Source organism: Lissotriton helveticus, chromosome 8, assembly GCF_964261635.1.
Source record: "Lissotriton helveticus chromosome 8, aLisHel1.1, whole genome shotgun sequence".
Classification (NCBI taxonomy): domain Eukaryota; kingdom Metazoa; phylum Chordata; class Amphibia; order Caudata; family Salamandridae; genus Lissotriton; species Lissotriton helveticus.
Genome location: NC_136069.1, coordinates 16179352 through 16191369, shown reverse-complemented (window position 1 = coordinate 16191369; position 12018 = coordinate 16179352). Strand labels below are relative to the sequence as shown.

Below are 12018 nucleotides of genomic sequence, written 5' to 3'. Positions count from 1 at the left end.
GACTCTCAAACATGTCACCCCAGCCATGCAAGACTCTCAAACATGTCACCCCCCGCCATGCAAGACTCTCAAACATGTCACCCCAGCCATGCAAGACTCTCAAACATGTCACCCCAGCCATGCAAGACTCTCAAACATGTCACCCCAGCCATGCAAGACTCTCAAACATGTCATCCCAGCCATGCAAGACTTTCCAACATGTCATCCCAGCCATGCAATGAAGGAAGAGCTTAGTCCGGCCGAGTTCAGGGAGGCAGAGAACTTACTCAGAGTGGTCAGCAGTCGGTGGAGTGGTGCAGGTCAGCTCCTTCCGGATCAGACGCAGCAGACACTGCAGAGAAAGGGACAGGTGAAAAAACAGTGAGAACCTGAGGAATGTGGGTTCTCTAAAAGCTGTGTGAGGGGCCTGCGCATGCGTGCAGCTAGAGTTGGAAGGCAGGCAGGGGAGTAACACTGACGTTCAAGGTACAATTTCACATGCAAAAAACTGAGAAGAGGGGACGTGGTGGAGGCTTAGAACATCTCTGGCCCTCCTCCGCTAGCAGCCCACACTAAGGAGAGAGGATGTGGCCTAACAGCTAGGGCGGTCAACTTTGAAGCGGGTTAAGCAGGTTCGAGTCTCGGCAGGGATGCTCAACATCCTGTGATTCTGGGCAAATCACTTAATCTCCCCATGCCTAACAAAAAGTGAATCTGTTCGTCTGTAACTGGTGCTCATGTAAAGCGCTCTGATACCTTCGGGTCTAGTTCACACTATATAGAACTTCCCCCAAACCCCCGGCCCCATAAAAAGGGCTTCGAGGTGTAGCTGTAAAGTGCTCCCACCACAAGACGGCTCATGTCTGGAGAGCCCACCTCTGCACTCCCACACACCTCTAAAAGCACAGGGGGAGTCAGTATTCCGATGGTGAAGCTGCCGTTGCCTCCACCATAGGAAACAGCTTGTGTGGTGGTGAAACCAGGACTGCCTGAGAACAGACAGCATGGGCCCGATTCACAGAACAAACTTAAGACAAAATCCTAACCTTACTACTTTTGGTATTCACAGAAGGAATTTTGTAGTAGTAAAGTTAGGATTTTGTCTTGAGTTTGACTTAAGACAAACTTAGGACAGACTTAAGACAGACTTAAGACGAACTTAAGACAGACTTAAAACAAACTTAAGACAGACTTAAGACAGACTTAAGACAGACTTAAGACAGACTTAAGACAGACTTAAGACAGACTTAAGACAGACTTAAGACAAAATCCTAACTTAAGTCTGTCTTAAGACGCCATCTGAATGCATTATTAATTCTAACCTTTAACCTAAAAACAAGAGAACAGCATTATATCTTTGCTCCTGTTCAGCACAATCGACCGTTACATCAGTTGTGGTATCTGAAGATGAGGCCAGTGTGTGCTGCACTTGTGAGTTGTGGTAACTGAGGATGAGGCCACTGCGTGCTGCACTTGTGAGTTGTGGTATCTGAAGATGAGGCTAGTGTGTGCTGCACTTGTGAGTTGTGGTATCTGAAGATGAGGCAAGTGTGTGCTGCACTTGTGAGTTGTGGTAACTGAGGATGAGGCCACTGCGTGCTGCACTTGTGAGTTGTTGTATCTGAAGATGAGGCTAGTGTGTGCTGCACTTGTGAGTTGTGGTTATCTGAAGATGAGGCCAGTGTGTGCTGCACTTGTGAGTTGTGGTATCTTCAGTTGAGGTCAGTGTGTGCTGTACTTGTGAGTTGTGGTATCTCAAGATGAGGCCAGTGTGTGCTGCACTTGTGAGTTGTGGTATCTGTAGATGAGGCCAGTGCTGCACTTGTGAGTTGTGGTATCTGAGGATGAGGCCAGTGTGTGCTGCACTTGAGAGTTGTGGAATCTGAGGATGAGGCCAGTGCGTGCTGCACTTGTGAGTTGTGGTATCTGAAGATGAGGCCAGTGTGTGCTGCACTTGTGAGTTGTGGTATCTGACGATGAGGCCAGTGCTGCACTTGTGAATTGTGGTATCTTCAGATGAGGCCAGTGCATGCTGCACTTGTGAGTTGTGGTATCTGAAGATGAGGCCAGTGTGTGCTGCACTTGTGAGTTGTGGTATCTGTAGATGAGGCCAGTGCTGCACTTGTGAGTTGTGGTATCTGAGGATGAGGCCAAAGTGTGTTGCACTTGTGAGCTGTGGTATCTGACGATGAGGCCAGTGTGTGATGCACTTGTGAGTTGTGGTATCTGACGATGAGGCCAGTGCTGCACTTGTGAATTGTGGTATCTGAAGATGATGCCAGTGTGTGCTGCACTTGTGAGTTGTGGTATCTTCAGATGAGGCCAGTGTGTGCTGCACTTGTGAGTTGTGGTATCTTCAGATGAGGCAAGTGTGTGCTGCACTTGTGAGTTGTGGTATCTGAAGAAGAGGCCAGTGCTGCACTTGTGAGTTGTGGTATCTGAAGATGAGGCCAGTGTGTGCTGCACTTGTGAGTTGTGGTATCTGAAGATGAGGCCAGTGCGTGCTACACGTGTGAGTTGTGGTATCTTCAGTTGAGGTCAGTGTGTGCGGCACTTGAGAGTTGAGATATCTGAAGCTGAGGCCACTGCGTGCCACACGTGTGAGTTGTGGTATCTGAAGATGAGGCCACTGCGTGCTGCACTTGTGAGTTGTGGTATCTGAAGATGAGGCCAGTGCGTGCTACACGTGTGAGTTGTGGTATCTGAAGATCAGGCCAGTGCGTGCTGCACTTGTGAGTTGTGGTACCTTCAGATGAGGCCAGTGCGTGCTGCACTTTTGAGTTGTGGTATCTTCAGTTGAGGTCAGTGTGTGCGGCACTTGTGAGTTGTGGTATCTTCAGATGAGGCCACTGCGTGCTGCACTTGTGAGTTGTGGAATCTGAGGATGAGGCCACTGCGTGCTGCACTTGAGAGTTGAGGTATCTGAAGATGAAGCCAGTGCGAGCTGCACTTGTGAGTTGTGGTATCTGAAGATGAGGCCACTGCGTGCTGCGCTTGTGAGTTGTGGTATCTGAAGATGAGGCAAGTGTGTGCTGCACTTGTGAGTTGTGGTATCTTCAGATGAGGCCAGCGTGTGCTGCACTTGTGAGTTGTGGTATCTGAAGGTGAGGCCACTGCGTGCTGCACTTGTGAGTTGTGGTATCTTCAGATGAGGCCAGCGTGTGCTGCACTTGTGAGTTGTGGTATCTGAAGGTGAGGCCACTGCGTGCTGCACTTGTGAGTTGTGGTATCTGAAGATTAGGCAAGTGTGTGCTGCATTTGAGAGTTGAGGTATCTGAAGGTGCACTTGTGAGTTGTGGTATCTGAAGATGAGGCCAGTGTGTGCTGCACTTGTGAGTTGTGGTATCTGAAGGTGAGGCCACTGCGTGCTGCACTTGTGAGTTGTGGTATCTGAAGATGAGGCAAGTGTGTGCTGCATTTGAGAGTTGAGGTATCTGAAGATGAGGCAAGTGTGTGCTGCATTTGAGAGTTGAGGTATCTGAAGGTGCACTTGTGAGTTGTGGTATCTGAAGGTGAGGCCACTGCGTGCTGCACTTGTGAGTTGTGGTATCTGAAGATGAGGCAAGTGTGTGCTGTACTTGTGAGTTGTGTTATCTTCAGATGAGGCCAGTGCGTGCTGCACTTGTGAGTTGTGGTATCTGAAGATGAGGCAAGTGTGTGCTGCATTTGAGAGTTGAGGTATCTGAAGGTGCACTTGTGAGTTGTGGTATCTGAAGATGAGGCCAGTGTGTGCTGCACTTGTGAGTTGTGGTATCTGAGGATGAGGCCAGTGTGTGCTGCACTTGTGAGTTGTGGTATCTTCAGATGAGGCCAGTGCGTGCTGCACTTGTGAGTTGTGGTATCTGAAGATGAGGCAAGTGTGTGCTGCATTTGAGAGTTGAGGTATCTGAAGGTGCACTTGTGAGTTGTGGTATCTGAAGATGAGGCCAGTGTGTGCTGCACTTGTGAGTTGTGGTATCTGAGGATGAGGCCAGTGTGTGCTGCACTTGTGAGTTGTGGTATCTGAAGATGAGGCCAGTGCGTGCTGCGCTTGTGAGTTGTGGTATCTGAAGATGAGGCCAGTGCGTGCTGCACTTGTGAGTTGTGGAATCTGAGGATGAGGCCACTGCGTGCTGCACTTGAGAGTTGAGGTATCTGAAGATGAAGCCAGTGCGTGCTGCACTTGTGAGTTGTGGTATCTGAGGATGAGGCCACTGCGTGCTGCGCTTGTGAGTTGTGGTATCTGAAGATGAGGCAAGTGTGTGCTGCACTTGTGAGTTGTGATATCTTCAGATGAGGCCAGTGCGTGCTGCACTTGTGAGTTGTGGTATCTGAAGATGAGGCAAGTGTGTGCTGCATTTGAGAGTTGAGGTATCTGAAGGTGCACTTGTGAGTTGTGGTATCTTCAGATGAGGCCAGTGCGTGCTGCACTTGTGAGTTGTGGTATCTGAAGATGAGGCCAGTGCGTGCTACACGTGTGAGTTGTGGTATCTTCAGTTGAGGTCAGTGTGTGCGGCACTTGAGAGTTGAGATATCTGAAGCTGAGGCCACTGCGTGCTGCACTTGTGAGTTGTGGAATCTGAGGATGAGGCCACTGCGTGCTGCACTTGAGAGTTGAGGTATCTGAAGATGAAGCCAGTGCGTGCTGCACTTGTGAGTTGTGGTATCTGAGGATGAGGCCACTGCGTGCTGCGCTTGTGAGTTGTGGTATCTGAAGATGAGGCAAGTGTGTGCTGCACTTGTGAGTTGTGGTATCTTCAGATGAGGCCAGTGCGTGCTGCACTTGTGAGTTGTGGTATCTGAAGATGAGGCAAGTGTGTGCTGTATTTGAGAGTTGAGGTATCTGAAGGTGCACTTGTGAGTTGTGGTATCTTCAGATGAGGCCAGTGCATGCTGCACTTGTGAGTTGTGGTATCTGAAGATGAGGCCAGTGCGTGCTGCACTTGTGAGTTGTGGTATCTGAAGATGAGGCCAGTGCGTGCTGCGCTTGTGAGTTGTGGTATCTGAAGATGAGGCCAGTGCGTGCTGCACTTGTGAGTTGTGGAATCTGAGGATGAGGCCACTGCGTGCTGCACTTGAGAGTTGAGGTATCTGAAGATGAAGCCAGTGCGTGCTGCACTTGTGAGTTGTGGTATCTGAGGATGAGGCCACTGCGTGCTGCGCTTGTGAGTTGTGGTATCTGAAGATGAGGCAAGTGTGTGCTGCACTTGTGAGTTGTGATATCTTCAGATGAGGCCAGTGCGTGCTGCACTTGTGAGTTGTGGTATCTGAAGATGAGGCAAGTGTGTGCTGCATTTGAGAGTTGAGGTATCTGAAGGTGCACTTGTGAGTTGTGGTATCTTCAGATGAGGCCAGTGCGTGCTGCACTTGTGAGTTGTGGTATCTGAAGATGAGGCCAGTGCGTGCTACACGTGTGAGTTGTGGTATCTTCAGTTGAGGTCAGTGTGTGCGGCACTTGAGAGTTGAGATATCTGAAGCTGAGGCCACTGCGTGCTGCACTTGTGAGTTGTGGAATCTGAGGATGAGGCCACTGCGTGCTGCACTTGAGAGTTGAGGTATCTGAAGATGAAGCCAGTGCGTGCTGCACTTGTGAGTTGTGGTATCTGAGGATGAGGCCACTGCGTGCTGCGCTTGTGAGTTGTGGTATCTGAAGATGAGGCAAGTGTGTGCTGCACTTGTGAGTTGTGGTATCTTCAGATGAGGCCAGTGCGTGCTGCACTTGTGAGTTGTGGTATCTGAAGATGAGGCAAGTGTGTGCTGTATTTGAGAGTTGAGGTATCTGAAGGTGCACTTGTGAGTTGTGGTATCTTCAGATGAGGCCAGTGCGTGCTGCACTTGTGAGTTGTGGTATCTGAAGATGAGGCCAGTGCGTGCTGCACTTGTGAGCTGTGGTACCTTCAGATGAGGCCAGTGCGTGCTGCACTTGTGAGTTGTGGTACCTTCAGTTGAGGTCAGTGTGTGCTGCACTTGAGAGTTGAGATATCTGAAGCTGAGGCCACTGAGTGCTGCACTTGTGAGTTGTGGAATCTGAGGATGAGGCCACTGCGTGCTGCACTTGAGAGTTGAGGTATCTGAAGATGAAGCCAGTGCGTGCTGCACTTGTGAGTGTGGTATCTGAGGATGAGGCCAGTGCGTGCTGCACTTGTGAGTTGTGGTATCTGAAGACGAGGCAAGTGTGTGCTGCACTTGTGAGTTGTGGTATCTTCAGATGAGGCCAGTGCGTGCTGCACTTGTGAGTTGTGGTATCTGAAGATGAGGCAAGTGTGTGCTGCATTTGAGAGTTGTGGTATCTGAAGATGAGGCCAGTGTGTGCTGTACTTGAGAGTTGAGGTATCTGAAGATGAGGCCACTGCGTGCTGCACTTGTGAGTTGTGGTGTCTTCAGATGAGGCAAGTGTGTGCTGCACTTGTGAGTTGTGGTAGCTGAGGATGAGGCCAGTGTGTGCTGCACTTTTGAATTATGGTATCTGAAGATGAGGCCAGTGCGTGCCACACTTTTGAGTTGTGGTATCAGAAGATGAGGCCAGTGCGTGCTGCACTTGTGAGTTGTGGTATCTGAAGATGACGCCTGTGCGTGCTGCACTTGTGAGTTGTGGTATCTGAAGATGAGGCCAGTGCGTGCTGCACTTGTGAGTTGTGGTATCTGAAGATGAGGCCAGTGCGTGCTGCACTTGTGAGTTGTGGTATCTGAGGATGAGGCCAGTGGGTGCTGCACTTGTGAGTTGTGGTATCTGAAGATGAGGCCAGTGCGTGCTGCACTTGTGAGTTGTAGCATCTGAGGATGAGGCCAGTGCGTGCTGCACTTGTGAGTTGTGGTATTGTTGGACAGGCCGCATGTTCGAGCTGTACCCCCTCCCCGCAATGGGACCAGGACCCTGGCTCTCCCTGCATCCCCAGCCAGAGTCCACCAACGACCACCCAAAGTACCCTGCAATCCCTCCACTACAAGACACCAGCTCCGGACCCAGCTGGCCCGGGTCACCATCTACCCCACGACATCGACCCGGCCGCCATCTTGGGGCACTGCAGCACGAGGCCGCGTGGCCTCAACTCGACCCTCACCCTGGGCCCGGCCGGGCCCGACATCGAGGCACCAACCTCCCCCCAGGAGGCAGAGTGACCACTTGGCGAGTCAATGGGAGAAGGAATCGTCAACGGCTCTCCTCCGCCAGGTGTCGATCACCCCAGGCCGCCTGGGCGCTGGCTCCACCCCCCTGCTGGGTGTCTGGACTCCCTCATCCCGGACCTCCCGGCCCCCAGGCGCGAGGGTCCGGACATCAAAGGGCGCCAGACCTATAACTGGGGCAGGACCAGACCAGGAAGGCAGTTGTATCCTGGAGTCGAGAGACCCGAGAAGAACTCATCCGTGTCTTGGCCTGCTGGCGCTGCCGCGGCCCTCTGCCTCGTGAAACCATCGTCTTGGCCTGCTGGCGCTGCCGCGGCCCTCTGCCTCGTGAAACCATCGTCTTGGCCTGCTGGCGCTGCCGCGGCCCTCTGCCTCGTGAAACCATCGTCTTGGCCTGCTGGCGCTGCCGCGGCCCTCTGCCTCGTGAAACCATCGTCTTGGCCTGCTGGCGCTGCCGCGGCCCCCTGCCTCGTGAAACCATCGTCTTGGCCTGCTGGCGCTGCCGCGGCCCTCTGCCTCGTGAAACCATCTTGGCCTGCTGGCGCTGCCGCGGCCCTCTGCCTCGTGAAACCATCGACTTGGCCTGCTGGCGCTGCCGCGGCCCTCTGCTTTATGAGACTATCACCTTGGCCTGCTGGCGCTGCCGCGGCCCGATCCACAGACCCTCCAGCTCGAGGATTGTGAGCTCGCCTTTTACCACCACCTGTACCGATCCGGTACTAAGACTGTCCCGCTACCCCCTTTCCCTACAGAGACTAGAAGTGAGAGGACCCCCGGGTCCAAGTTATCCTGTATCGCTGATATCCTTGCCTTAAGAACCTTATATAAAGCCTTGAACTCGACTTGGTGTGGTGCCTGTTTGTGGGGAGGGAGGGTACTTGTCTGTACGATCGCCGGAGACGGTCCCCCTCGGGGATCTCTCCCTCGGTATCCGGCCGACCCTCAGGGTCCCCGTCTAACATTGGTGGCCAGCGACGGGATCCGAACCTACGCATAATCGTACAGAAAGTCACTCGCCCCACCACACACAACAACCATGTCAATAGAGAGCGGAACAACGGAAAAATTTCAGATGGAAAAATTGGAAGACTACAACCACCGGGAACTGAAGCAATATTGCATAGAACTTGGACTTCCAACCACAGGTCTTAGCACAAAGGAAGACTTCAAACGAGCCCTAGAAGCTTGGGCAGAAACGGGTACGGCCGTACCCCGAACACAAACAACCGAAACGAGCCCCGCACCAACTAAAGAAAGAACGGATCTCTCCCTGGAAGAGATCCGAGAAAGAGAAAAAACCAGACTCCACGAATTAGAACTTGCCCGACTTCGCTTGGATGGGGAACTCAAGCTGGCAGAACAAAAAATAACCCTGGAACACTTACGACTCAGGGAAGAGCGGGAAGACAAGCAAAGACAGAGGGAGCTAGAGGAAAAGAGACTAGAATACGAACATGAGCGCAATCTCAAAGCACTGGAGATTCAGAAACAGAATAAAGACCTCGGGCTCCCCGAACGACCGACCCCGTCTGCCTCGACCGAACCCAAGGTTCACATCCCCAAAGATGTCATCCGGGAATACCACAAGAACGATGATATCCAGCAGTGGTTTAAAGCCTATGAGGTGGCAATGACCTCCCACCGGATTCCCCGAAGCGATTGGGGAGCCGGATTATGGGGGAGGTTTGTCAACGAAGGGCGGGACGCCCTGCTGCAACTCCCGGACCAGCTGATGACCTCCTACGACCACATGAAGGCCGCCCTCCTCACTCGATACGGGCTCACACCTGAGATGTACCGCCAACGGTTCCGCGACTGCAAACGGATTCCGGGTACAACTTGGGTGGAGTACGTGAACTTTTTTAGCCGAGCCTTCGAGGGGTGGATCAAGGGCAACAAAGTAACCACCTACGACCAACTCTTTGACCTTATCGTATGGGAACACCTGTCGAACAACTGCTTCGTGGAGCTCCGGCAACACCTCCTGGACAGCAAGCTAACCGACCCTCGACAACTCGCCGCCGAAGCCGACCGGTGGGAAAGCACCCGAGTTGGCCGGAGCGCACCCAGCGAAGTATCCAGATCGTATCGCCCCCGAGGGGGAGGAGGAAGTCAGGGTCGGGGGAGAGACCCCGGCCCCTCGTCACCCCCCAGAAACCCCTCGACCCCGGTTGGCCGGGGAAGCCCTGCCGTCCGGGCCGGTTTCCGGGCCAACATTACGTGCCACAGGTGCCAGCGACCCGGCCACTACGCCAGTGATCCCAACTGCCCAAAGAATCCGAACACTCCTCCCCGCCAAGTTGCAGCGGCGGCCCTAGGGGAAGAAATAATCCCGGAAGACCAAGAGGAGTACGAGACCGATCCCTCTGAATGGGCACCCGCCGCCATGGCACTGGTCTGCTTAGGGGAGAGAGACATGATTCCGCGGGCCCCCCTTCCCGCCAACACACAGAAGTACGGTCAATGGGTCAACATCAATGGCCGCCGGGCGGAAGCCCTCCGCGACACCGGGGCCAGTGTAACGGCGGTCCGACGCCACCTCGTCACTCCAGACCAAATCTTGCCGAACATTCTTTGCCCTGTTCGATCAGCCGACAACTCCGAAAGCCTATGCCACATGGCCTGCGTCCCCTTCGAGTGGGGAGGAGTAACAGGGATGTTAAAAGTAACTGTCCGCGATGATGCCCCCGTGGACTGCCTCCTAGGAAACGACCTTGAAAGCTCTCCCTGGGCAGCTGTCGAACGGAGGGAGCACCTGGGGATGCTTGGCCTCCCCGAATGGGTCTGCGTCACGACCCGGTCCATGACCGCCCGCGCGGTCCCCAGCCCAGAAGAGCCCGAGTGGCCAGAACCTCCTCCCGCGCTCATCCCAGAGGAGGCCGCCCCAGAAGCCATTCCCTTGACCCAAACCGAAGAAGGACCCGACCAGCTTCGAGACGTCCCTGACCTGGCACAATGGCGGCAGGAGGGAGGCCCCACGCAGGAACAATTCCGGGCCGAGCAACAAACCTGTCCTTCTCTCGAAGGACTCCGGCAGCAAGCCCTGGCCCAGAGCACCGGGGATACCTCGGGGGCCCACTGGATCTACTGGGACCAAGACCTGCTTTACAGCGAGCAGAAAATTGCAGAACTAGGGGCCAGTCGGGTGCTGGTGGTGCCCCTTCGCTTCCGAGACTTCCTCCTGAACTTAGCCCACGATGTCCCCCTTGCCGGACACCTGGGGCAGGATAAAACCTACGACCGCCTGGTGACCCATTTTTTCTGGCCCCACATGCGGAAGGATGTCACCAACCACTGCAAGGCCTGCCCCACCTGCCAGGCCAGCGGAAAAAGTGGCCGAAAAATCAAAACACCATTACAACCCTTTCCTGTCGTCACCACCCCGTTTGAACGAGTGGGAATAGACATTGTGGGGCCCCTCGACCCTCGAACAGCCCAAGGACACCGGTTCATCCTGGTCCTGGTAGACCACGCCACCCGCTATCCCGAGGCCATCCCTCTTCGGACTGTGACGGCCCCCGTGGTGGGCCGGGCCCTGATGGGGATCTTCTCCCGGGTGGGATTCCCCCGGGAGGTCGTCAGTGACAGGGGCACGAACTTTATCTCCAGATATATGAAGTCCCTCTGGCAGCAATGCGGGGTCACCTACAAATTCACGACCCCCTATCACCCGCAAGGAAACGGACTGGTCGAGAGATTCAACCGCACCCTCAAGGGGATGATTATGGGTCTAGAAGAACCCCTTCGACGCCAGTGGGACGTACTGCTGCCATGCCTCCTGTTTGCCTATCGGGAGGTCCCGCAGAAGTCCCTCGGCTTCAGCCCCTTTGAACTACTGTACGGACACCCCGTCCGGGGCCCCCTCAGCCTAGTCAAGGAAGGTTGGGAGCAGCCTCCCCAGAAAACTCCCCCGGACATCTACCGGTATCTCCTGGCTCTCCGCAACCAGACCCGGCGGTTCCGAGACACCGCCAAAGCCAACCTCGAGGCCAGTCAGGAGGACATGAAGAGGTGGTACGATCAGCACACGTCCTCCATTGAGTTCGAACCTGGACAACAGGTCTGGGTGATGTCCCCGGTTGAGCCCTGTGCCCTCCAAGACAGATGGTCCGGGCCCTTCAAGGTAATCGAACGCAAGGGGCCCGTCACCTATTTAATCGACATGGAGACTGCCCGGAACCCCCTACGGGTCCTCCATGCCAACAGGCTCAAACCCCATTTTGTGCGATCCGAACTCAGCCTCCTAATGGCTACCGATACTGGGACAGAAGAAGACTCCGAACCCCTTCCGGACTTACTGAGGGCCTTCGAGCAGGATGGCTCAGTGGAAGGGGTCCAGCTCTCCGAGGCCCTGTCCCCGGAGCAACGCCAAGACTGCCAAACGCTCCTGAGGCAGTTCGCCTCCCTGTTCTCCCTCACCCCCGGAGTCACCCCCTGGTGCCTCCACGATGTGGACACCGGGGACAGCCCTCCTATTCGACACCGAGCATACCGCGTACCAGACCGGGTACGAGCCTGCATCCAGACCGAGGTGTCCAAGATGCTGACCCTAGGAGTGATCGAACCCTCAGACAGTCCCTGGGCGAGCCCAGTCGTCCTGGTTCCCAAGGCAGCTGCCCCGGGCGTTGCCCCTGAGCTCCGGTTCTGCGTGGACTATCGAGGGCTGAATGCAGTTACCCGGACCGACGCTCATCCCATCCCCCGGGCAGACGAGCTAATTGACCGGATGGGGGCCGCCCGCTACCTGAGCATCTTCGACTTAACAGCGGGCTACTGGCAGATCGGCCTCACCCCTAGGGCCCAAGAACGATCCGCCTTCTCTACCCCAGACGGGCACTACCACTTTAAAGTCATGCCCTTCGGCATGAAAAACGCCCCGGCAACGTTCCAACGGCTGGTAAACCAGGTGCTGGCGGGCCTGGAAGACTTCAGCGC

At 54.7% G+C, this 12018-nt stretch overlaps 1 protein-coding gene across 1 annotated transcript in view; it reads right to left on the bottom strand.

Annotated features, from left to right (window-relative positions):
• Positions 1 to 12018, bottom strand: part of SLC37A1 (solute carrier family 37 member 1) — a 273159-nt gene that overhangs the window by 8096 nt on the left and 253045 nt on the right. Inside the window, exon 19 of the mRNA XM_078656374.1 lies at positions 267 to 331. Within this exon, the coding sequence (XP_078512500.1) occupies positions 267 to 331 (65 nt within the window). The remainder of the gene's footprint in view (positions 1 to 266; positions 332 to 12018) is intronic.